The sequence below is a fragment of the Lissotriton helveticus genome, chromosome 8, assembly GCF_964261635.1.
Source record: "Lissotriton helveticus chromosome 8, aLisHel1.1, whole genome shotgun sequence".
NCBI classification, from domain to species: Eukaryota; Metazoa; Chordata; class Amphibia; order Caudata; family Salamandridae; genus Lissotriton; species Lissotriton helveticus.
The window spans coordinates 1,524,249,169-1,524,276,537 of NC_136069.1; the positions used below are offsets into that span (position 1 = coordinate 1,524,249,169).

The following is a 27,369-nucleotide window of genomic DNA, read 5'->3' on the forward strand; positions in this document are numbered from 1 at the left end:
GCCATCATGGTGCTGTGGAGTTCGTAATGACAACCTCCCAGCACCATATACTCTTAATGGCATCATTACAGTGCCCAGGAATGGCCCTGGGTACTGTAGGGGCACAGGGATCATGCACCTGTACCCACACCACTGGCATAGTGCACCCAGCTAGAGGGGTGACTGATGTATGCCAGGGCAGTGTGTTTGTGGGCATGGCACACAGGGATGTGTGCCATGTTGACTCTTTGTTTAGTTGTGCACCAGGACACTCAGCCTGCAAAGGCAGTGTGTGGGTGTCAGGGTACAGGGCCCCTAAGGGTGGCACTATAAGTGCTGCAGCCCTTAGGGGTCTTCTCTGGTCACAGTGCCCTGGGTACCTTGGGTACCATTTACCAGGAGTTGACCTGTTGCCAGAGATGCCAATTCGGTTTTGGTATCAACACAGTTTTAGGGAAGGAACACAGGCCCTGGGCACCTGATTGGCAGGATCCCAGGGCACACTCAGTCAAAGCACATGAGCAATTCAGCAAAAAGTGGGGGCATACCATGCAAGAAAGATAGCACTTTCTCACAACCATGCAAAAAGAGAGCACTTTCTTACAAGTAGTCAACTGCTAATTGAGCAAATTTACACTTGTCCCTTCTTAGTGTCATCCCACTCTTCTTCAAAACATGTGGCACCAATCTCACTCTCGCATCATGTTCCTCCTTTTTTTTGCCATATATCAAGATATCGTCTTGGAAACATGTTACCTCCTCCATTACTTTAAATAAGGTGTTCATTACTCTCTGAAACACAGAGAATGCTGGTGCCAGATCAAACGGCTTGTGGATATAGTGGTAGGCACCCTCTGCTGTCACAAACAAAGGAAGGTGTTTCGAATCCTTATGCAACTCCACCTGATGATTTGCTGCTGACATATCCAATAATGTAAAAACAGAAGCATGCTTCACAGTGGCCAATATCCTGTTGATATTTGGTAGAGGTTGACGGTCTACCTAAATGTTACGATTGAAGTCACGAAGATCCACACTTAGACGCAAGGATTTATATTTCTTGCATGGCAAAACAATTGGTGATAAGCATTCAGACCCTTCAATGGGTTTGATAATAGATATAGAACACAATTTGTCGAGTTCTTCCTTCAATCCTTGCCTAAGACATAAAGGTACTCTCCGTTGTGTGTGTACCACCAGAACTGTACCCCCTTTAAACCATATACGGTGCTTAGATCCTTGCAGTTTTCCTAGTGATCACAAAATACATACTCATATTCGTTGATCCATCTTTCCCTTTCAGCATCCTGTTCCCACGCAACCACATTCAGTCATGTGTTTAATAACTTATTGTTTGTTTCTTAAAATTATTCGTCCTACAAACACGAGCAAAATGCCCTTTCCTGTTGCACTTAAAACATGACTGATTCAAAGCTGGGCAGTGTTTATAGTTACCCACATTTGTTCTACTGCCATACCTAAAACAACTAAACTCTCTTTCCATGCTAAACAATGACCCTCCTGGTTTCTGAAACAGTTTAGCATTTTGACTCTTTGATTTGTCACCACTGTTCATCTGTATGGCTTTCACTTCCTTACATTCCACCCGTGGTTGACCTGCTGCTAGTTCATTCATACGTATATCAGATTGTTCAATGCTTCTTTCTATTTTTAACGCCAACTCCAAACTGTGATCTTTGCTGACCAAGAGCTGTTCCTGAATTTTTTCTTGCAATTTGTTTTTTTCTAGTAATTGATCACATATTATATCCTCTTTCAAATCACAATAATTTCAATGTATGGCTAAAGTGCGTAAAGCAGAAACAAAATCTTTAAAGGATTCCACTGGAAGCTGTGCTCGCTGCAAAAATCAATTCCTTTCCAACATTCCATTTAGGTGAAAATCTGTTACTAATTTTTTGACTTATCGATGCATATTCATCAATTGGTTCAGCATCACCATAGCTACTGCATATTCATCAATTGGTTCAGCATCACCACAGCTACTAGCAGGCATGTGTACAACTTCTAACTGTAGAGTTTTTAATATCAATCTGCCTTCATGACCCCACTTATAAATCAATAGTGCCTTCTTGGACGTAAAAGTATCACCGCCAAAAGCATCAAGATAAGCTTGAAAAGCTTCATGCCACTGTACCCAGTTTAATGGTGGAAATCCAGGAGTTGCTAAAAATGGAGGTGGCAGAGATATTCCCCCATGACTAAATTTTGCATGCAATGGATAAGTTGCTGCCCACTAAAATAATAGTTGCCAAAACAGCTGCAATAGGTCATGTGCTAATTTTCTGTAGTTGTTAATGGTGGACAAGTACTGGTGTGCCTGTCACCGGAGCAACAAAAAACGGCAACAGAAGGAAACGAGACCATGAAAGCAATAAATCTCTTTGGAAACCTTCCCAATCTTCCAAAATGGCCACCTTGCGTGCTTTATTTATTTTATTTATTTATTTTACAGTTTTCTATAGCGCGAACAAGACCCGTAGGTATCAGAGCGCTTAACATTATATGGTCTGGGTTACAACACAATATATATAATACATAGTACAATAGGATCGTCCAAGTCTGTAAATGGGAAATGCTAACTGGATGGACTTAATAGAACTTTAAGTTACAATGATCTGAGGTGATATTTCTTTGCGGATCAGTCAGTCACATCCTGCTTCCATATAGGGTATAATGTAATAATCAGCGGCACGTCTTCGGTAGAGTTTGTCTTGTTATGGGAGGAACTTGCTCATAAGATGGTTCTTGATTTCCTTCTTGAATGTTATCGTGTTTGTTATTTTTCTGATATTTGCCGGAAGGGCGTTCCATATCCTGGGAGCTACACCTGAGAAAGTTCTTTCATAAGTTTTTTTCTTTTTAAAGATAGGAGGTTTCAGGAGTAGATAATTGGCACTCCTGACAAGTCTGTTTCTTCCTGATATTTCTATTTTGTGGGCTAGATATTTAGGTGTGTTGTGATGAATCGCTTTATGAGTGATGCATGCCATTTTCATCTGTACTCTAGCTTCGTACGGTAGCCAGTTTAAGGCCTTCAGGTGAGGCGAGATATGATCAAATTTCCTAGATCCTGTAATAAGCCTTGCTGCTGAATTGAGGTAAGCTTTTAGTGGAGCTGTTGAGATTTTTGTAAGGCCAGCAAGTGTAGTACATCCATATTCTATCCTAGAGACAACCAGAGATTGCACAGCTAGTTTCAAGTCTGTCTCCGTTAAAAAGGATTTAATCTTCCTCAGATAGTTCAAATGGAAGCGGGCGTTTTTTGCCATGGCTTTAATATGTGTTTTCATATCAAGGTTCTCATCCAATGTGATTCCGAGAGATTTCGCAGAGTCTACTAGAGTTGGGATGCAAGTTAATGCAGTAATCAATTTACACCATTCTCTCACTAAGGGATGTTTTTTTTTGTGGTGTAATGAGTAAGAATTCTGTTTTGTCGGCGTTGAGCTTGAGATGATTGTGAGTTAACCATTTTAGTGATATTTTGAGGGCGTCGTTCATTGTGGTTATATCTTCCAAGCTAGCAATCTTGATGTAAAGTTGCGTGTCATCTGCATACATGTGAAAGGATATTTTCGAATTCTGTAGAATTTCTGTGAGAGGTTCAATGTATAAGTTAAACAGTGACGGAGATAAGGTGGATCCTAGCGGTACTCCGATTGTGTTGGGACAAGATGGAGATAGTGCTTGATTTACTAAGAATCTCTGAGTTCTGTTCATTAAAAATGATTCGAACCATTTCAGTACTGTGCCAGAGATTCCCATCCTGTCGTGAAGTCTGATCAGTAATTTTTCGTGGTTAACCGTGTCAAATGCAGCTGACAAGTCTAGGAGGATGAGTAGACAGGATTGGTTGCGATCTAGAGCTTGAAGGGCATCATCGACAATATGTAGGATTGCCGTTTCAGTGCTATGGTTTGCTCTGAATCCAGATTGGCAGTCATCTAGCAAAGCGAAGTTGTCGATGTGTTTACTCAATTGATTTTGTACACATTTCTCTATGAGTTGAGCAAGAAAGGGATGTTGGTCACTGGGCAATAGTTATTTGGATCTGTTGGGTCCGCTGTGGGTTTTTTGATGATCGGGACTACTTGTCCCGTCTTCAAGCTTTCAGGCAGGCATCCCTGAGATAGTGATGCGTTTATGATCTCTGTCCATGTTGGGATCATAGAGTGGCTGATTTCTTTTAAGCATTTCAATGGTATTGGGTCGTTATAATGGCTATTGGGTTTTGTGGTCGCGAGTGTGATAGCCAGCTCCTTATGATCTAATAATTTGAAGGTGTTCCAGTGTGCTTTGTTTTTAGTCGATTTGTTTGCATGGTTCCGGTCAGACAGTGTTGGTGGCGTGTTGTCTTCAATGTTATCTGCGGCGGTCTTAAGTTCTTCTTCCAGCTTATTGGCTTTGTTAATGAAGAAGGTAGAAAATTCATCACAACTTAGTTGTGTTTTAGTGACCTCTTGAACAGATTTTGTCAACTTGTTGGATTGTTGTTTTATGATTTCGAATAATTTACGAGGTCTATTTTTGGTGTTGTCCAATTCTGTTCTGATGAATTCCTTTTTTGTGTTGATGATCTTCTTGTTGTATTCCTTTCTAATTTTTCTAAGAGCTTTCAGTGTAGTGGAGGAAGGGTGTTGTCTCCATTTTCTTTCTGCTCTTCTCAGATTGCGTCTTTCTTCATTCAGTATTCCGTCGAACCATGGATTTTTATTCTTTTTTCCGTCACTCTTTTTAATTTGAGTGGTATGGTGGCATTGACTATTTCCGTTACTGTGGTGTAATAGTGGTTCGTTAGATCGTTCACATCTTTCAAGTTTTCAGGTGGGTTTAAGTTTCTCTTGAGACTTTCCGATAGCACCTCCATATTGGAATCCCTAGTATCTCTAATCCATCTTTCCATTTTTGTAGGTTGAGTCTTGTTTATTTTCTCCCGTGAAGGTATTCGGAAGGTTATAGCGTGATGATCTGACCAGTCGCACTGTTCAATGGAGAGGATTTCGATGTTCTTATTCTTCGAGATAATCCAATCCAGTGTGGCTCCTTTTGAGTGAGTAGGTTGAAGACATGCTTGGGATAGATTCAGATCATTTAAAAATTCTTTAAGGGCGTTGACCTGTTTGTCGTTGTTGTCATTCCAACGAAGGTTGAAGTCGCCTAAGAATATATTATTAGTGTCAGAGTTGGTGTTAGCAGTGATGATCTCCATCAGTTGGTCAATGAAGTTCATATTGTTTCCTGGAGGATGATATAGGGCATGTAGATTGCAGATCAGATTATTTGTCGCTCTAATGTTAAGCCCTAGGTATTCGCATGATTCAAGGGGGTCGGATTGAAATTGGCCAACTTCTAGGGTCGATCTATGTATACATGCAATACCTCCTCCTGTTTTTATCTGTCTATCTAATCTCAAAATGTTGTAGTGCGGTGGTACCAGAAGGTCAAGTATTGGTGATGAGGATTCAGATAGCCATGTTTCAGTCAGGATTGTTAAGTCTATTTCTTGTTTTATGATGATGTCTGCTATGTCTGAAGCATGTTTCGCCGCCGATCGACAGTTGATTAACAGACATTTTAGAGATTTCTCCGTTCTGGTTGAGGTTATGTTTACCGGTTCCGTGGTTATTTGGATTTGTTGAAGATTGTTGAGGTTTAATTTCCTTTCCTTTCTCGTAGCTGTTCTGTTAGTGTCTATCGTTACTCTTTTGATTTCCTGTGTTCTCATTGGGTCTAAAGTTTCGTATTCCTGGAGAAGTGCTGTTATCTCTTCTTCTGTTAGTATGTTGTTATTCCTATCTGGTCTGTTTTGTCTGTCTGTCAAAGGTAGAGATCTCATGTTGTTTTCCTTTATAGATGTATTTATTGATTCTCTGATGAGTTTTATTTCATTCTGCGTGTTCTTTGAAATATCATAGAGTTTTTCTATCCCTATCTTCAAGTTTTGTATAACCTCTGCTATAGTGCTGATTTGTGTTTGGGTCTCCTGGATAGTTCTTATGACCTTGGGTGCCATATTAAGAATAATCTTCCGTAGTTTTCCAATTTCCATATTTCTGTTCCTGCGTTTCTGTTTGGAGCACTGTCTCTTTGGTTTTTTGATGTATCCCTTCAGTCGATTATTATCTTTCTCATTGGTTTTGGGGTTATTCTTTCTATCATATTTTGTTGAGCCACAGTTATAACTGTTATTAGTTAAGATTTGTGTTCTCTTTGAATTGTTCTCGATTGATGAATTTTCCATTAGTGGAGAAGTGTGGCTCAGGGGTTAGAGGCAGCAGACCCGGAAGCTGAGATCGGTCCTGGACCAGGGTTCAATTCCCCGCCTCGGCGGGTCTTGGGCTAAAAATTCCACGGACTCGATAATTCTCGCTCCGGTGCCTCCTCGACTCACGGGTTCACACTCTGCGACTCTGGGCAATAGCTTGCTTAATCTCTACAAGGGCCCCTCGCGGCGGGATGCCTGACTTTCACCTTGTGGATACCCTGCTATCTCACAGGGGAATACCAGGAAGGGTTCCCTAAGCAAGCGCCGGGACACCCACTGCGGGTAGCTGTGCGCTATATAAGCTCAACTACATTTACATTTACATTTACATTTCGTCCATGGCTTTAGATTGAGGGACTGGATCCGTTAGGATATTCGTTGGGCCGTTGATTTGTACAATTTCCTGTTCTTCTCTGGTTGGAGTGACGTTTATAGAGTTGGTGTCGGCTGAACTTGAGTTGTCCGTTGGTGTATTCTGGACTTGTACCAGCCAAGTGTCTCTTTGTTCCTGGTCAAGGTTGATTGGGATATTACTTGTAGGGTTATTGTCAGATGAGACGGAGTTGTCCGTTGTCCGATTCTGGTGTTGAACATGTCTTGCGTCTTTTCTAGGTGTAGCTTGATCCTGTTCCTGGTGGTCTCTGGTTATTGAGTTGCTTGTGGAGGGAGTGTCAGGTAGGACGAGGTTGTGATCTGATCTACTCTGGTGTTGGAGTGAGTTCAAATTCTCTACATTTCTCTTTAGAATATCGAAGATGTTGTCGAGCTTTTCTATATCGTCATTAGAGCCTTGGATCAATATTATACCATTCTTAAAGATAGTTAAGCAAATGTCAGCTTTGAGTTTATGTGAAGCCTTGGTCATGAATTTTGTTCCATGTGGGATGTTGGTAGTGGTTTTAATGTATAGCAGGTTTGTAAAGGTATTTCGCCATTTTGCTCTTCTTCTGGTGAAGAAAATCATATCTTTTAGGATGACCCCTTTAACCAGACAAAAAGAAGTGTCGGCAATCAAAGTGTCAGGGTTTCTTCTTAAGAGGTTATGCTTAAATTTTTTGGCTGCATTTTTGGAGAGATAAGAAGGGTATAATATGTTGTAGGCGTTCTTGCCTATCCTTTCCAGGTGATTGTCATCCATCTTGAGAAAAGATGGATAAGTTGTAGAATACTAAAATTCTCTTATCTTTAAATAATAATGTAAATTATCTAACTTCTAGCTTTGAGTAGCGTTGTTTTCAATGCGTGTTTAGTTTGTTTTCTAGACGTGCATGAGAGCTGCTGCACATGCATGACTTGTGCTGCTCAATACCTCGCCATACGGTTGAAACGCTGCACTAATTAACTGTTCGAGGCATGTGGGCTGCTGAATTGGTATCTGTGCATAGATCGCCGCCTAGTGTTGGGTCCGGATGATTGCACATTGTTGTCCTGGAAGAGTCTTCGAAGTATCACGAGATGGGTGGCTCCTCCCCTGGACTACAGTGCGCATAGGCATCCTCTCCATCCTTAGATTGTTTTTTTCCGCCATTGGGTTCGGATGTGATTTCCAACTCGGAGTTCGGAATCGAAAAAAAATACTTTTCTAAAAGGCCAAAAGGCCTTCGGGGTCGTCGTTATAGTTATTCGATCGGTGCCGACAACTTTCTTTCAGTTTTTTCTACTCACAGCGTCGAATCGGGCCACGCGGCCTTCCTTCGACACCAGGGGCCTTTCGGCGATGGAACGAAGTCCATTCAAAAGATGCCCCAATTGTAACTCTAAATTCCCACACATCGATAAACACCCTGTGTGTAACAAGTGTTTATCACCTGAACACAATGAAGCCGACTGCTTAGCTGGTGCGCAGTTTCGCTCAAAGAAAACACTTCGGGTTCGAAGAGCAGCGAGGCATACGATGCAGAAGCCAGCGCCTGAACCGGAGAACATCTTTGAAGACGACGAAGAGGTCGTCGAAGTTGAGGACTCAGACCAGCAGTCGGAGCAGGGGTCGGAACATGACTCCGACTACTACATCGATGAAGAAGACGACATCGTCGAGGTAGGGGACGACGATCAAGGTATCGGAGCCGTCGAGGACGACTCCAGTGAGGACATGGGGCCAACCGTGAGTACGGGGGCCAACCGTGAGTACGGCGCCCAGTACATATACTGAAACGCTTCAAACGGCTCAGGTCGAGGCATCGCCGGAAGGCGTTAGCCAAGATCAAAACATCGATTCTATAGCCCCGCAAGTCTGCCCGGCTAAGAATGTAAGGCAAGAGCCATCGGTGCAACATTACCATTCCCTGGTAATATCGAAACCAAAAGCTCCAGAAGCAAAACAGAAACCGAAACTGAGTTCCCACTCTTCGGACCAAAGGACGCAAGTCCATCGGTGCCGACCAAAACTAAAATGGCCGCCGAGAGAGAAGCGTTGCATATCCGGGCTGTCGAGCCGAGAGCCAGTACGCCCAGGGACATGCCTAAACTAAAGGCCGTCGAGCCGACAAGATCGATGCCGATGCCGAGCAACACAAACAAAGGACTCCAGCAGAAGATGGTTGTCGAACTGATACAAAACGTCGACAAGCCGAAGACGTTGCAAACAAGAACACTCGAACCGAAGAAGAGGGTCGAGGCCAAAGGATCGATCGAACCGAGGCAAAGTATCGCTCCGAAACAACAAGCTCCGAGGACCACGCCAAGCACAAAAGTGGTTCTCGAACAAACCAAAACAGTCGGGTCGATACCGATAACGGCATCGAAAAAACTCTTGCAGCAGAAAACGACTGTCGAAGCACAGAAGACCCTCGGACCGATAAAATTCGGACTTCCGGTGCACGTGCGAAAAAGATCGGTCGAACCATCAACGGAGATCGAACCGATGCACACAAAAAAACCTATACAAAGGAAAAGAGCTCAAGCACAAGAAGAGCAAGAGCCCTCAACAGAGGAACAATCCAAACTGTATGTGGACCCAGACACTGGCACAATTACCCTCTTGAAAAGGAAAATCAGGCCAGAGACTTCTGCTGAACACTACAAAATACCACTCAAAAAGAAAAGAGACTCTTCTACATCTCCAACTCGCTTTGAGCCTATCACACCACAGGTGCAAGAAACCTATACATATTCACCCTCACACACAGATGAGGATGTGGAATATGATGATAGTGAACTGTACAACTATCCAGTGGACAATGAAGATAACCAAAATCAACCATGGACTGATGCTGTTGATCCTGCAGACTCTCAGCCCACAACTGACAATACTGCGTACCCTGTAAAAACTTCACCTACAGAGGACACAGCAGCCTTCAATGCATTAATTGAAATAGCAGCATACAACCACCACGTGGAAATGCATGCAGACCCCATTGAAGAAGACTTCCTTTTTGACATTTTCAACACTTCAGAAAGATCTGTCAAGACATTGCCAATTTTGAAAGGAGTGCTTAAACACACTGGGGACATATTTAAAGAAACTACTAGGGCAAGAGTCATTAACCCCAGGATAGAAAAGAAATACAGGCCAGCACCTGGGGACCCTACATATATTAAGGGGCTGCTGCCCTTGGACTCATTGGTAGTATCCAATGCACGCAAACGTGCTAATTCTCAAACCACTGGCGAAGCACCACCTCCAGACAAAGAGTCAAAAATTTTGGAAGCTTCTGGCAAAAGAGTAGCTGCTCAAGCAGCTAACATATGGAGAATTTCAAACACTCAAGCCCTGCTAGCTAGGTATGACAGGGCACACTACGACACACTTGAGCACCTTCTCCAGCATCTACCTGACCTTTATAAAGAACAGGCAGAATTCCTAATACAGGAGGGAAAGCTGATATCTAACGCCTCCATCAAATGCGCGCTAGACGCTGCAGACACGGCAGCCAGGGCTATCAATACCAGTGTCATGCTCAGAAGAAATGCGTGGCTCCGCATCTCTGGCTTTAAAAATGAAGTTCAGAGCACTCTACTTAATCAGCCAGTGAATCCCGATTATTTGTGTGGGCCTAATGTGGACACAATATTAGACAAAATGAAAAAGGATACCGAGACAGCCAAGTCTATGGGAGCCTTGCAGTCACAGCAATACAGAGGTGGCTCCTTTCGTCGCTCCGGCAACAGAGGAGCTGCAAGAGCAGGCTCAGCGCAGCAAACCTCATACAACAAAGGAAACACGCAAAACACCTACAACAAAAACAGTAGAGGTGGACACCGTGGCAATAACAGCAAAGGTAGAGGACTAGGGAATAACACCACCAGATCCTCTACCAATACCAAACAGTGACTTCTTGTCACTACCCCCAGATCATGTAACACCAGTCAGGGGAAGATTACAGCAGTTCCTACAAGTCTGGGAAAACATCACTACAGACAGGTGGGTGAGGCAAATTATACAGCATGGCTATTGCCTAGAACTAATCTCCACACCTCCCAACATACCCCCAAAACACTGTCCTATGTCCGCAGAACACCTACACTTATTGCAGCAGGAAGTCATCAGCATACTACAAAAGGGGGCCATAGAACCAGTACCCTTAGAACACCAAGGAACAGGGGTATACTCACTATATTTCCTAATCCCCAAAAAGGACGGGGCTCTCAGGCTAATCTTGGACCTCAGACCATTAAACAAATACATTTTACCAGAGCATTTCCATATGCTCACTCTACAGCAGGTGTTACCACTGTTGCGTCAAGGAGACTTCATCGCAACACTAGACCTAAAAGACGGATATTTCCATATACCAGTACACCCAGCACACAGGAAATATCTCAGGTTTACAATACAAAATCAGCACTATCAATTCAAAGTGCTTCCTTTCGGGGTGACCACAGCCCCAAGAGTATTCACCAAGTGCCTAGCGACAGTAGCGGCACATCTCAGAAGACAGCATATTCATGTCTATCCATATTTGGACGACTGGCTAATACAAGCACAGTCAGCCCAACAATGTGCCAGCCACATGTCCCACACCATTCACCTCCTGCACAGTTTGGGTTTCTCGCTGAACTACCCAATGTCCCATCTTCAGCCTGCCCACGTACAGCAATACCTGGGTGCGACAATAGACACTCTGTCAGGGAAAGCACAGCCAAATTCTGTCAGAATAAGCCGCATTCAGACGCTAATCCAAAAATTCACGCCTCAACACTCGCTCCCAGCACGAGTGTTTATGCAACTAATAGGCATGATGGCATCTTGCATTTTTATAGTCCCACACGCAAGACTACACATGCGTCCGCTGCAAGAGTGCCTAGCACGTCAGTGGAACCAGGCTCAAGGACAATTAAACGACCTAGTGTTGGTGACCAGTCGTGCATACAACTCTCTGCATTGGTGGAATCCACAAAACCTTTGCGAAGGACGACTGTTCCAAGAGCCTGTACCACAAATAGTCCTGACAACGGACGCATCCCTGATAGGGTGGGGAGCCCATGTCCTCCACCACACGGTACAGGGCTTATGGACCACGCAGCAGAAAAAGATGCACTTCAACCTGCTGGAGCTGATGGCAATTTTTTATGGCAATGAAGGCCTTCAAAGTACATCTGTGCAACACGACTGTGTTGATCCGGACGGACAACATGACCGCGATGTACTACATACAGAAACAGGGAGGAACACACTCTCCACAGCTATCACAAATGGCTCAAAGCATGTGGAAGTGGGCCATTCAAAGGAACATCTTTCTCTTGGCCGAACACCTCCCAGGCAAGGACAACCAGATAGCGGATCTGCTCAGCAGACACAGCCAACAGATGCACGAGTGAGAGATTCATCCCTCAGTGCTACAACCATACTTCCAACAGTGGGGCCGACCAGAAATAGACCTGTTCGCCACAAAAGAAAACGCAAAATGCCGGTACTTCGCCGCAAGGTTCCCACACCCGCAGTCTCAGGGCAATGCGATATGGATGAACTGGTCAAACAAATTTGCCTACGCTTTTCCACCAGCACCATTGATAACCGCTGGTGGCACGTAAACTGCGCCAGCACTCCATGACGCTAATCCTAGTTGCTCCAACATGGGCGAGGCAACCGTGGTACACCACGTTCCTAGAGCTTTCCGTGGTGCCTCATCAAACACTAAAGCTCACACCCAGTCTCTTAACGCAGAGCCATGGAGAAATTCAGCACCCAGATCCACAGCAACTGAACCTTGCAATCTGGCTCCTGAAGTCATAGAGTTTGGCTACCTAAACTTGCTGACTGCATGAACATTATCAAGGAGGCAAGAAGATCTACCACAAGAGCATGCTATGCGGCAAAGTGGAAACATTTTGTCATTTATTGTAACAACAATGACATAAACCCACTTGACGCGTCAACTCTAAATATCATATGCTATCTTTTGCACCTACACCGCTGCAATCTAGCCTATACATCTATAAGGATACACTTAGCTGCCATAGCAGCTTACCTTCAAAACAGGCAACACCTTTCCCTATTCAGAGTGCCTGCAATTAAAGCATTCATGGAGGGACTCAAACGAGTGGTCCCCCCACGACACCCACCTTCACCTGTCTGGAACCTAAACATTGTTTTAACCAGACTAATGTAGCCACCTTTTGAACCTCTACTCTCGTGTGAAATACAATTTTTAACATGGAAAGTGGCTTTTCTCATGGCGATTGCTTCACTTAGAAGAGTTAGCGAACTTCAAGCCCTAACTATTCAGGATCCATTCTTCCAAATCCACGCAAACAGGGTCGTGCTTAGGACAAACCCTAAATTCATGCCCAAAGTGGTGTCTCACTTCCATATCAATCAAACAATAGAACTGCCAGTGTTCTTCCCAAATCCTCAGTCAGTACCTGAAAGGGCCCTTCACACACTAGATGTTAAGAGGGCTCTCCTATATTGCATAGACAGGACAAAAGATTTCAGGAAGACAAAACAGTTGTTTGTTGCCTTTTCACCACAACACAAAGGCAACCCCATTTCTAAATCAGGGTTAGCCAGATGGATTGTTAAGTGCATTCAAATATGTTACCTTAAGGCAAAACGCACTTTAACAGTTCCCCCCACGAGCGCAATCCACACGCAAAATGGGGGCATCCATGACTTTCCTAGGAAACATTCCTCTAGAGGAAATATGTAAAGCCGCCACATGGTCTACCATACATACATTCACAAAACACTATTGTGTAGATGTACATTCCAAACAGCAAGCTGCTGTAGGACAGGCTGTTCTAAAAACTCTGTTTCAGACTGCTGCAGCTGGCACAGGTAGCCACCGCTAAGGGAGAGGCTGCTATACATTCTATGCACAGATATGAATTCAGCAGCCCACATGCCTCGAAATGGAATATGCTACTTACCAGTATGCATCTGTTCTTGGCATGTAGGGCTGCTGACACTCATATCGCCCACCCTCCTCCCCGGATCCTGTCGCAGCTGTAGCATTCATTCTAACTCTCATTTCTTGCATGGACATCTATTACTGTATAACACTCCACCTCTGCCACAATGGCGAAAAACAATCTAAGGATGGAGAGGATGCCCATGCGCACTGTAGTCCAGGGGAGGAGCACCCATCTCGTGATACTTCGAAGACTCTTCCAGGACAACAATGTGCAATCATCCGGACCCAACACTAGGCGGCGATCTATGCACAGATATGAATGTCAGCAGCCCTACATGCCAAGAACAGATGCATACTGGGAAGTAGCATATTCCTTGAAGACCGTAGAATTGAAACTTACAGCAGTACCCTGCCACCCAGGAATGATCGCTCCTGTAGAATGGCAGGTCAGAAAAATACAGCTTCCCAGAGAGCACGCTGCCACTGAACTTCGCTGGATGTCCAGAAAGAGCAGTCCTCAAACAGGACAGGGATCGGAAACACTGACGGCCACTGGTCGCCACTGAAAGGAGGTGAGACACTCTTTAATAACACCATCAGGTGTCCGATCAAGGCAGCAGCCGCCACACTCCAAATGTCAATGTTTGTGGATTCCCCTGGAGGAGACTATGACTACAGTCAAAATATATCAACATTTTGTTAGGGGTAGGAATAGAAAGTGCTTCAGAAAAAAGCTTCTGTTTTTTCCCCCTAAAACTGGCATCAACGAATGGCTTGCTGTGCTAAAATCACCTTTTACCTAGTTATTGGGAGCATGCAAATCTGCACCCCAAAAACGATTTCTTACTACAGTTTTGGCATTTTTCAAAGAGGTGGCTAATTTTTCCAAATGTTTGTGCTTTCAACCTATTCCAGCATGTGATGGAAACCAGTGTGAAATCCATTGGTGATCCTGGAAAGCTATACATTTCTGAAAAGTTGACCAAATTTGAAATTCAGCAAGGGGTCATTTGTGTGGATCACTCATGTTTTTTCAAACTGTTGAATTTTTTTTGTTGGAAATGAGTTGGCCTGGGTGGTAACTCCGCTTCATTTGTGGAGTTTGCAGAGTTTTCTGCACTTCGCTCTCAGCGGAGCTTGCAGAGTGCAGAAAAGTCTGCTCTGTGTAGTGCAACTTAGTTTTTTCCCCGCGAGCGGTAAATTGGCGAGCGCAAGCTGCTGCTTGGGTAGAATTTCTACTCGAGCGGCGGCAAGATCAGTGCGAATTGCACTTGAGGAACTCTGCCCAGGCCTAGAAATGAGTACGAAAAAACCCAGCAAAGCAGTCTCGTCAGTCGCCTCTTTTTCCGACTTATCACTACCCTCTGAATGTGGTTCTCTTAGGGGATCTTCATTTACCCCCTCAGAATGGTTCGCCCGAATTTGACCATTGCTCCGTGTATTATCCTTACTTGCATTTTGCTGCTTGAAGCCTTGAGGGTTTCCAGCCACCACAGACCCTTGCTTTTCCTCCATTGGAGCCTGAGATGATCGAGCTGGTGTCTCGACAGTATGCTTGTTCTGCCCCTGCTCCTGCCGAGGCTGTTGCCCAGCAACCGCTTTCCCGGAGTCTCCAGCCGGAGATGCCTCGCGTCCTGGCGGAGCCTCGGGGGTTTTCAGAAAAGATTCTTTCAGGGTTGGTTGGCGCAGTGCTGGGTCTCTCGGGTCCCTGGATATCCATGCCATCTGTTTTGCTTGGACACTGGCATCAGCGCTATCCTTATCGGGATCCCCGATCTTTTCTTTCGTGATACGCTGCTCGCCAGCGCTACCTCCACCACCATTGCCACGAGACTTCGGATACCTTCCGAGATTTTTCCGCTGCTGGGCAGAAGTCCGTGAGGCTACGGTTGCGGCTGCTGAAACATCCTTTTCTCCGCTCGCTGCTGGTGGGCGCTTCAGAGGGTCCGCATCTTTCTGCTGCCTAACGCCTTTCGGTGCCGTCGGACTGCTGTCTCTGGGATGACGGAAGGATGCTGAAGCCGTTTCCTGAGTGTTACGTTAATTTTACACAGCCAGAGAAGCAGACCTGACACCTGGGCGAGGTAAGAGAGCACAATTACTCCGTCATTCCGGTATTACAGCATCTCATAGGTCAGGTTTCTCTCTAGGAATAGAGTGAGCTTGTTGCGACTATCCGCTGCAATCAGTCAGCGGCCATCTTGCCTCCTCTGTTTTCATGCACATTCAAAACGAAAACAAAGACTTGGCAGAAAATCGAGTTGCATTAGTCTGAACCCAGCAACATATGGCAGAAGAGTACACAGCCTATAAATTACAACACTTCAAGATATAACTGATTGATACAAAAAAAGTAGTACTTTCCTTCCTACCATAGCTCATTAATCAACAAACAACTTTCTATCAGTTATGAAAATGGGATTGTACTGAAAGTATGACTACCCGATTTACTGAAGATTATATTAAAATGCTTGCAGTTTTTTGCAATCCATTTCAAATGGTTCTGTTCTTGAAGCCAGAATGTAGCACAGGAATTTGACCTCTATTTTCCCCTCCCTTTAGAAATTACTGTGTGAAAAGCTTGAAGAACAGTTGCAGAATTTAGATGTCGTCCTAAAGAAGAAGGAACGAGCAGAGAGAAGGTAACATATATAACTATTTTTTGTCTTTTCATAAATGTTTTTAGAGAAACTGTTTTACTTGTACTGGTGTTTATTGAAGAAGGATGAGTGGGGAATACACAGATAATTTATAGGTAACCCTCTTTACGTTGCTCTTCCTCCTACCAACCTTTTTAATTCTTTCTCTGCTGCTCTTTTTCTGTTGTCTAGTAGGTTTGCTAACTGTGGGGGTGGGGGCTAGCAATGAGTCTATTTTGTACAAATAAATGGGCTGCTTATCTCCCTGACATAAGGATTGCTGGTAAGCAACCTTTGCATCACCCAACAAGGAGGTATTACTAATTATTGTTTAGGTAAAGCAAGTAGACTAATCTGAGACGGGAAAGTGTTATGTGCATCTTACTATATAAGCAGAAAAGCTTGGCACTAAGTGTTAGTGGAGAAGCATGAGAGCAGTCCTCTGTCTGTGGGTGTGTTGCGATTCGAATCTCTTTTCTCTCTGTGTTGATGAAAGTGATTACATGTGTATTATTTTCTTAATAGCATGATCGCTATTCTCGTGGTTTTGGGAGAAGACAAGTAGCCTTCATTTTCGTCCTTATGATTTGATAGCACCTGTCCGTTGTTGCTGGTGTGTCAAAGTATAGCACATTCCCATTTACAGGTGCTCCCTGCAAGTGCTAGAAATGTATGAAGTGATATTCTGAATCCTAAAGCAGTGCATTGTCTGCAGCTGCACATTGCATCACAAAGATGTCTCCATGGCAAAACACCCCAAATGAAGGCAAGTTGTTCCAATATTGTTTACTTGTGCAAGGTAACCTCATAAAGGACTACCTACTTTCAGTTATAGTCTTCTGTCCGGGATACATCAATTGAGTTCATAAACGGAATACTCTGCCCTTGTGGTTAATCCCTGAACGCTTTACAGAAAGATATTTCTAAGGGATACTTTTACCAGCATCTTCCTCACCTCTTGAATGTTCTCCAACTTCCAGATTGACCCTGGAAAGTTGTAATCACTCTCCTGTACGGATAGGTGGCGCCTCAACTCCGCCTAAGCTCTGGGATCCACCCTGGGTATGGCATCGCAGAGCCGTAAAAGGCAAAGCCCCGGCATACTGACATGAGTTTCTTTTTATCACACTGTTCGATGCAGTGCAACAGTTTCTCTTCTTAGAGCTTTCCCTAACAAATGGTATTTTTTGCCGTATTTTTGGGAGGATGCCATCCCCACAAATGTCCAAATTTAAACAATGTCACTTCTTTCACAAACCAATGTCACTCACAGACCCTCATGGCAACTGTCTCTAGTGTCTGGGACACAAACATAACTCCAGGTCATGTGAGAAGAATGGCTTCACCAAAGCCAAGGCTTTTATAGAGCAGGAGGCAAGTTCTTTATTGCGCATGTTTGGGATGAATGACTATCCTGTCATAGCTGCATATCCAAGTCCCAAACGAGGTCAGCATATCTTTAAAGCAGGCCACTTCCAGGTACAAGCCCTCCAGGAAGAAGTACAAGAAATTTCACAAGAGGGATTCTTCAGCTTCTTGTCATCAATCCCACTCGAGTAGGTAATCGATCTAATTCTCTGACTCCGGTCTTGACATCATCTTAGGAGTCTTTGAGAAATCCATCCAGGCCCAGAGCCACGCGCTCCCTTCCTGGAGTTACCAGACACTAACCCTGCACAGATTGTGGCTTCTTCACTCCATCACTCTTTGGTGTGCTTCTAAGACCTCAAAAGCTTTTGGATTTTTCAAATGGTTTTCAGCTGTAGTTGACCCAATACAGCCTCTTCCTATTGCTGTACAGATGCCACTGGCACAGACCTAATTCTGTTACTAAAGGTGGCAAATGTTTTGACTATGAAGGCCCTTATTTGTTAGATCCTGTCCCGCGGTGACCCACGCCCCAGCAGTGCTATCCCATGGTGACCCAGGGCCTAGCACTCCTGTCCCAGAGTGAGCCACGCCCTAGCACTCCTGTCCCGAGGTGACCCACGCCCGCCTCTGCTTGGCGTTTTCTTTCGTGGACTTAGATACTGTAGGGGTACAGGGCTCATACACCTGTACCCTCAGCTAGCTGGAGAGGTGGCTGACCTATGCCATAACTATATAACAAAGGAGGGAGAGAAACAGTGGATTGCCCCAGTATTGGAACTTTCATAGATTCCCATGCTTTGTATCATTCCCCGTCGTCGGAATGGGAGCCTCGGTAGTATAAAAACCATAGAAACAAAAGAGAAACCTAGGCCTAGGCCTCATCTCATTTTGTATTCTATCCACCTCCTTTTGTAAAAAGAGACCAAACTTTTGCCAGGACCAATCAGAGCAGCCTCACCCTCTAGAACCTTCCTGAGAGAGCTCAGAGCCTCAGATTTTTCTACCGCACGTTGTGCTAGGGAGTCTCCACTGAGCTCTGCTCAGTTTTCACTGTTTTTCTACTTATTTCTTCAAGTTTCTGCTTCAAATCGTCATGTCTGACAAGGAGAAGAAGGCCTTATTCAGGTCCTGTGCCTCTTGTGGCAAAAAACTTCTTTTTGTGGAGGATAAGCATGATAATTGCATTTATTGCTTATATCCTGACCACAAGGCCACAGACTGCAAGATCTGCAGGACTTTCCCGAACAAGACTCTTCGGGACAGAGAAGGCCGGCTACTTACCTGGCTTCAGAAGATGAAGACACGCAAGGAGGTGCTCTCTTCGGATGAGGAGGATTCCCTGTGTGCTGCTTCCTCGCAAAGATCAAAGAAGAGGGGTAGGTCTCCCCCTGGTTCTTCGACATCTGAGCCCCCTCTTAAAGCCCCTCACAAGATCTCTGACAGGTCTGAGAGGGCTGGTCCCCTTCAATCTCCTCACGAAAGTGTAAAGGAGAGGCAGGGACAGGCTACAGCAGTGGTGCCAGCCTTACAGGACAAAAAGGAGGTGGTGATCCTTTCTCCTCCGTCCAAAAAGATCAAGCCCAGTGATAAACACTCTACTGGCACTTCAGGATCTGGGCCGGAGAAAAAACAGCGTCCGTCGACGACGAGAACACCAGGTACGTCGACGACTGTGACTTTGGCTAAAGTTCCCGCTGTTTCTGTGGCTCCGTCGACGGGCTCGTCGACGGTAGCGGTGTCCACGACGGCGACTTCGTCGACGTTCAAGGTTCCGAGCTCGTCGACGATGATGGCTTCCACGTCGACGACGACTAGCAGGCCGCTGTCGACGGCCGCAACGACGACGAAGACTACGTCGACGACGACGGCTTCCACGTCGACGACGATGATAATGACGACGAGTTCGTCGACGAGACCGTCGACGGTGGTCCCATCGACGACGAAGATTGTGTCGACGAAGGCTGTGGTGCCGTCGACGGTTACATTAACTGATGCTCCGACGACGACGGCGTCGTCGACGAGACCGTCGACGGTCCAAAAAGTGCATTTTCCAGTTCAGAGAATGAAAATCACGCCGGAGATGACGTCTCCGCGACGAGTCTCTTCCCATCTACCGACAATGCTGTTAGATGATGAGTCTGACGAGGATGAGTTTCAGGACAATTATGGACCTGCCTATAGTCCCTCGGACTTGAACGTAAAGTTGCAGGAGACGGACACGGAGGAGTATTTCGACCAGGCAGGTGGCCAACAACTACATCCTTATGTTGTGGAAGAGCGACATCCGCCGAGTTTGGGACAAGGCATGGTAGCCATGCCCTCCTCTCTCATTTCGGATCTTCAGGACATGCTTCAGGATTATCGTAAAAGGTTTCCGTCAGACCCTTCTGGACAGACTACGTTTTTTCCACTTCCACCACAGCCGCAAGTGCAGCCGGCTACTAGTGTTCCGGTGGTACCCTCCACACCACCGCCAGTGACACCTTTGGCCCGGGTTCCCACACCAGATCCCGTACCACTGCCCGATGCCCATCAGGATACCTCTTCGGATGAGGAGGTTGTTCCAGTGGATCCCTTGATGGATCCTTTACAGGACCCTGACCCGGATCAGGGGGACAATGACCCGCAAGACCCAAATGCTGCTGGTCGTGACACTTCCATCTCCCCTCCGGTGGATATAGGGGGTTTTCATCATCTGATGGAACGGGCTGCTAAGAGGTTTGGCCTACCTATTTCAAGAAAGGAATCGGAATGTTTCCTTTATGACTTTAAGGAACAACACCAACGCTCTGTCAAATCTATTCCCATTATAGAGCATGTATGGGAGGAGGGCATGAAGATCATGCAGAGTCCTGCCACGGTGATTCCAGTCCTCCCCAGGCTGGAGAAGAAATATAAAGCTCCTGAAGGCAGTCCAGCTTGCCTTATTGGTCAGCCAAAGCCTGACTCAGTGATTTCTCAGGCGGCACAAAGCAAGTCAAAGAATCCGTCCACACCGTTGACCACTCCTCCGGACAAAGACGGCAGACGTCTGGATAATGTTGGAAAACGGTTTTCCTCTATGGCCAGCTTACTGGTTCGAGCGGCGAATGCCCTTGCCATCTTAGGCCGTTACGACCGCCAGATGTGGTGCGACATGGAACCCTTCGTGGACCTATTACCTGAGCCCACTAAGGAGGACGCCAAGAAGGTGCTGGCGGAAGGAGAGAAATCGTCTGCAGAAGTGATTGACTGCGCAATGGACATTGCTTCCACGGCCTTCCGGGCCTTGGCCGGCTCCGCCGTCTTACGGCGTCAGGGTTGGCTGAAGGCCACCTGGTTTCGTCAGGAGGTCCAGAACAGAGTCCTAGACCTCCCTTTTGATGGGGAGATGCTGTTCGGGAAGCATGTGGATGATACCCTACAGAATATCAAGAAGGACACAGACACAGCAAAGTCCTTGGGCTCTCTCACCTATCGCAAGGTCCCCTTTAGGGGCGCACGAGGGAGAGGATTTACATCTTACAGAGGAAACCAACAACGTTTTTCCTCGCAGTCTTCCCAGTCATATAAACCCCATTACTCGAATCAGCGACAAGGGCAATCAGCATCTTTCTCTCGCAACCCTCCGCGAGGCCGTCAACAGCGACAAGGCCGTGACAACACCAAACGACAATAGCGGCCTCCCGGCTCTACCTGCTGTTCCTCCCCTCCCGATCACATCAGTGGGGGGCAGGATATCCCTTTGTCTGGACAGTTGGATGTCAATAACATCGGACCAATGGGTCCTCAACATCGTGAAGAGTGGCCATACGTTGGAGTTTCACAACTTTCCTCCAACACGAGCTCCGGGCGCCATCCGCTCAGGACATCTAGGATTACTACATCTAGAAGCCCACCAGTTGTTCCTCAAAGGAGCAATAGAACCGGTCCCGCTCTCTCAGAGGGGCCGGGGGTTCTATTCAAGATTCTTCCTAGTGCGGAAGACGAAAGACACTTGGCGTCCCATCCTCGATCTTCGGGAGCTCAACACCTATCTCGTAAAGCTCTCCTTCAGGATGGTCACTCTCCAGGAAATTCTTCCTCTCTTAAATCCAGGCGACTACTTGGCGTCGCTGGATTTAGAAGACGCATATTTCCATATTCCAATACACCCAGCTCACAGACAATACCTTCGCTTTACAGTGGGAAAGAGCCATTTCCAGTTCAAAGTGCTTCCATTCGGCCTTCGATCGGCACCGAGAGTGTTCACCAAAGTATTGGCACCGGTGGCAGCTTTCCTTCGACGACAATCTCTCGAAGTTTTCCCTTACTTGGACGACTGGCTCGTCAAGGCGCCATCTTTCCAGGACGCTTCGCAAGCCGTGTCTACTTGCCTCCATTTGTTCCGCTGCCTGGGCCTTCAGTTGAACGAACACAAGTCAGTCCTCCTGCCTTCCAAAACTGCCAGATTCCTGGGGTCCGTGCTGGACACCACGCATTGTACGGCTCGTCCCTCAGAAGAGCGACAACAAAAATTGATGGTTTCGGCTCAACTACTCTGCCGCAGCAAGGTCCTATCGGTCCGCCAATACAAATCCCTTCTCGGATCGATGTCCTCCTGCATACCATTAGTACCGCATTGCAGGCTAAGGATGCGTCCTCTACAGGAGGAGCTGGACAAGCAATGGCGCCAAGCAGAGGGGTCGTTCAACGACAGGGTTGTCGTAACATCAGCAATGAGAACAGCGAGCAAATGGTGGCGTCAGAAAAGCAATCTCGCCCAAGGCCTAACGTTCAGGATTTCTCCTTCACCCATGGTGATGACCACGGACGCCTCGTTGGAAGGCTGGGGTGCAGTGCTCCGAGAGCTTCAAGTCAGTGGCCATTGGAGTCCAGGACAGCGGCAGTGCCATATCAATTTCCTGGAGCTGACAGCCATTCGGTTGGCCTTGCAAGCTTTTCTACCCAGAGTGGGCAATCGCTCAGTGCTGGTCCGGACGGACAATACGACGGCCATGCTCTATGTAAACAAACAAGGAGGCACCAAATCGCAGACTCTGTCCGCAGAAGCTCAACGGATTTGGGATTTCGCGATTCACAACAACATCACTCTGAGAGCCGAGCACTTGGCGGGAACTCTCAATGTCAAGGCGGACGCCTTGAGTCGCCAGACGGAAGTGACTCACGAGTGGGAGTTGAATCAATCCATTCTCGACGGAGTGTTCTCAGTTTGGGGGACGCCGACCATCGACCTCTTTGCTTCGCCGGAGAACGCCAAATGCCGGTTCTACGCAAGCAAGGTTCACCATCGGGGGTCTCTAGGGAACGCTCTTTCGATGGCCTGGTACAGCGCGTTCTTTTACGCTTTTCCTCCCATTCCCCTCATTCCTCGAGTTCTCAAGAAAATGAAGGCGGAACCCTGCAGGATGATTCTAATTGCTCCAGCGTGGCCCAGACAATTCTGGTACACAGAACTGCTGCGGCTCTCCCAAGCTCCTCCAATTCACTTGAGGCCCATTCCGTCCCTCTTGTCCAGGAGTCAGGGACAGGTTTTCCACCCGGATCCGAGATCCCTCCACTTGACGGCGTGGCTCCTGAACACAGAGAATTCAGTCATCTAGCTTTGTCTCAAGAATGCAGAGAGGTCTTGGCTCATGCCAGAGCACCAAGTACCAACAAGACGTACACGGCAAAATGGAAGAGATTCTGCTTGTGGTGTCAACGGGAAGGTCTCCATCCTTACACTTCCCAACCTCATCAGTTGCTGCCGTATTTGCTATCTCTGGCTAAGTCTGGTTTGGCACATTCATCAGTAAAGGTGCATCTAGCGGCCATATCAAGGTTTCGACGCAGTTCGGCAGGTCCTTCCTTATGGTCATCTAGGGTGGTTAAACAATTCTTGAAGGGCCTATTCCGGATGTATCCGCCAGTTTGTCATCCTCCACCAGTGTGGCAGCTCAACCTTGTCTTGGCTCAACTCATGAAAGCTCCGTTCGAGCCGGTTCACAAGGCAGACTTAAAGTTCCTCTCCTGGAAACTAGCACTCCTCTTAGCTCTAACATCGGCTAGACGAGTGAGTGAGCTTCAGGCACTCTCCATAGTGCATCCATTCCTGCAATTTACAAAACAAGGTCTGGTTCTTCGGACTAATCCCAAATTCATCCCGAAAGTGCCATCTGAGTTCCACTTGAATGAACCGGTGATTCTGAAAACCTTCTTTCCACATCCTTCTACACCTGCGGAGCGTACGCTCCATTCTTTGGACATTCAACGGTGCTTAAAGTTTTACTTGGAGCGCACACGTCCCTTTCGGAAGTCTACTCAGTTGTTTGTGTCCTACAGTGCACCTCGTAAGGGGTTGCCTTTGGCAAAGACTGGCATTTCCCGCTGGATCTCCAGTGCGATTCAATTCTGTCATCAGGAAGCGGGCAAGCCGCTGGACGGCAGAGTCCGTGCACATTCCACGAGGTCGGTGGCTTCATCTGTGGCTCTCTTTTCGGGAGTTGCCATTAAGGACATCTGCAGGGCAGCAACGTGGAGCAGTACTCATACCTTCACGAAACACTACTGCCTGGAATCTGCAGGACGAGATGATGCGGCTGTTGGTCAGGCAGTCCTGCGTAATCTGTTTCATTGAGAGGTGAGCTTTTCCTACGATCCCTCCATCCTGGTGAGCACATTTTGTTTGTTTTTACTGTACTTTATGTATTTTTCTATGGTTATGTGATGCCATGTATTTACAAAATGTGTTCATGGTGCTGTACTGCTAGCTATTCTGATACAAAGCATGGGAATCTATGAAAGTTCCAATACTGGGGCAAGAAAACAAGTTACTTACCTGTAACTTTGGTTCCCCAGTATTGGTAACTTTCATAGATTCCCATGCGCCCGCCCGCCTCCCCTGGGAAAGCTCAGTCTTTTTACAGAGTTTGTGGCGGTTTGCACAACGGCTACGAAAATCTGAGGCTCTGAGCTCTCTCAGGAAGGTTCTAGAGGGTGAGGCTGCTCTGATTGGTCCTGGCAAAAGTTTGGTCTCTTTTTACAAAATTATTATTATTATTATTATTATTATTATTATGTTTCTTATATAGCGCCTGAATCGACCCCTGAAGGGGTATCTCCGCGCTTGCCTTGGGAACCCGTCCTGGCTTTTCCCTGTGAGATAGCCCCTACAGGGCATCCCCAAGGTGAAAGCCAGGCATCCCGCCGCAGGGGGGCCGTTGTGGAGATTAAGCAAGCTTAATGCCCAGAGTTGCAGAGTGTGAACCCATGATTAGGTGAGGCACCGAAGCGAGAATTATCGAGTCCATGGACATTTGAGCTCAAGACCCTGCCGCGTCGGGAATTGAACCCTGGTCCCGGGTCTGACCTCTGCTTCAGGGTCTGCCTGCTCTAACCAATGAGCCACACTTCTCCACAAGGAGGTGGATAGAATACAAAATGAGATGAGGCCTAGGCCTAGGTTTCTCTTTTGTTTCTATGGTTTTTATACTACCGAGGCTCCCATTCCGACGACGGGGAATGATACAAAGCATGGGAATCTATGAAAGTTACCAATACTGGGGAACCAAAGTTACAGGTAAGTAACTTGTTTTCTTCAGTCTCCCTGGGCGTTTACAAATAAACAAATTGGAATCCACTTGGGGGTTAGTGGTGGTCCCTACTGTGGTGGGGAACACACCGTGTTGTTTGAATACCCCTCATACATCAACAGGCCCCTTGGTGTCATGCTTCATCATTGGGGTCTTCGCACCCCTCTACGGGATGCGGCGTGCTGACCTATGCCATAGGCAGTGGGTTGTAGGCATGGCACACAGGGATGTGTGCCATGACGACTCTTCATTGTGTTCTGCACCAAAACACGCTGCCTGCAAAGGCAGTGTGTGAGCTTAAGCATATAGGACCTCTAAGGGTGGCACAATAAGTGCTGCAGCCCTTAGAGGCCTTCCCTGGTCACAGTGCCCTGGGTACCTGTGGTACCATTTACCAGGGGCTGACCTGTGGCCAGAGAGTGCCAATTGGGGTTTGTCTTCAATGCAGTTTTAGGGAAAGAACGTGGGTCTGGGTACCTGTTTGGCAGGAGCCCAGGGCACACTCAGTCAAAGTACATCAGCAATTTAGCAAAAAGTGGGGGCAACCATGCAAAAAGAGGGCATGTTCTTACACTGTGCTTGTGCACAGTGCCTCTTGGATTGGAGTTTCATCGAAGTTAACACAGGTTGCCCTGATATGCTCCTAACCGCCTCTGGATATGAGTAGTATGTATGCTCGTTCAACTTACTTAATTGGATGGCATAACTCTTTACTATGGAAGGTTCAGACAACATGCTGGAGTTCATGGGATTCCACCTTTCCCGCAACATTTTTGACTCTGAAGATTCGCAGTGAATGAAGATATGTTTGGCTACCCAGTTAGCTATTTTTTTAAATTTTAGAAAAAAATGTTGGGGGTCCAAAGATACTCTAATTGGGATACCACTGAGACGCTTTGCCTCTGCTTTCTCTGCTTTTTGTTTTAGCCCTTAGCTAACGACCTAACCAAGGGGAGGGTGTCACATGGCCCGTGGGGACATTGTCGTCTTCTCTAAGTTAACATGAGCATGCTGCAGCTTGCCCGCTGCTTTGCACATGTTACTACACAACTTTATTTTTGCAATCATTTCCATGGCTGTTTTCACATGGGAACTCATCGCTGAGTTCACACTCTGCAGGTTTCTGGGATTTTGACTGAACATTGTGAGCAAGGTCGAACAACAATGCCCCTTGTTTTTTTGTTCTGGCCAAGCCTTAACCCTTAGACAAAACTTACTGATGCAGCTGTTTGGACAACGTACTTTGGCCTTATTGGGATACACGAATAGGTAGCACACACTTGGAGAGGGACCTTTCCAGGGAGAGGAGCGAGACAGCACCTATGGTGTAGATCTACCATCTGTAGGCTAAGGGATGGGGTCTGCTGACAAAGCCCAGAGATCTTCTCATATATAATACTGCTTCTTAGCAAGGGGAGGGAGGGTAGGCTCCATTGTATTTTCATGATGACATCTCCCATCATGATTTATGGACTTGCTGGTATGCCGACTGTATTTGCACTATGTATTTTCCTGCTTGTTGTGGTACGTATACTGCATGTTAGGGCACGTTAGTTAAAATAAATATTTTAAACTGTTCCGTCTCTCTGTCAGATCTTATTGTGGACAAGTACATGAGTACAAACAAAAGGGTGTGTCTTGCTACCGCGATTCCTTAGAGATCTGGGAGTGTTGTGTTTTAGGGAGTCTAATCATTTGTTTCTCTGTGAGTGAGTTGGAGAGCAAGTGAGACACTATAGCTAGTTGGTCCTGGGTTCATGGATACTGCGGTGGTAGGATGACTCAGTCCCTATACACTAAGGTCCTATAATCATGCGCATAGTTCTGTTTTTGGGCAGAATCTCTGCAACAATGTGAACCAACTAGACCAAGACCAGGCCTCCTTATCCTGATGTATCTCATTGGAAATACGGTGTAAGCTCTGAATGGCTCCATAAACATTAGGGGCATTATCAGGAATGTAAACACAGCGGGACCTACCTATTACCCGGCATATTCCACCCCTGTCAGCGAGAATGACGTCTAAAACTATTTTGTTTTGAAGTGGCATAAGGCAATTCAGCTGCCTCTAAGAAGTTATATTAGCAAGGGCCCCTGTTGTTTTATTGATAACTGCATCAACAACTCTACTTAATTGACGAACCTGAACTATTGGCCATGGAGTCCCAAAAAGGTACGAGGCTTTTCATTGCATCAATGAATTGCTGAAAGGTTGTATCCGTTTGAGCTATTTTATTGGTGCC

The 27,369-nt window shown here is 46.3% G+C and overlaps 1 protein-coding gene across 1 annotated transcript in view; it reads left to right on the forward strand.

The window, feature by feature from the left end:
• RSF1 (remodeling and spacing factor 1) overlaps window positions 1–27,369 on the forward strand; it is a 713,574-nt gene that overhangs the window by 324,669 nt on the left and 361,536 nt on the right. The window contains exon 9 of the mRNA XM_078658500.1: window positions 16,126–16,205. Within this exon, the coding sequence (XP_078514626.1) occupies window positions 16,126–16,205 (80 nt within the window). The remainder of the gene's footprint in view (window positions 1–16,125; window positions 16,206–27,369) is intronic.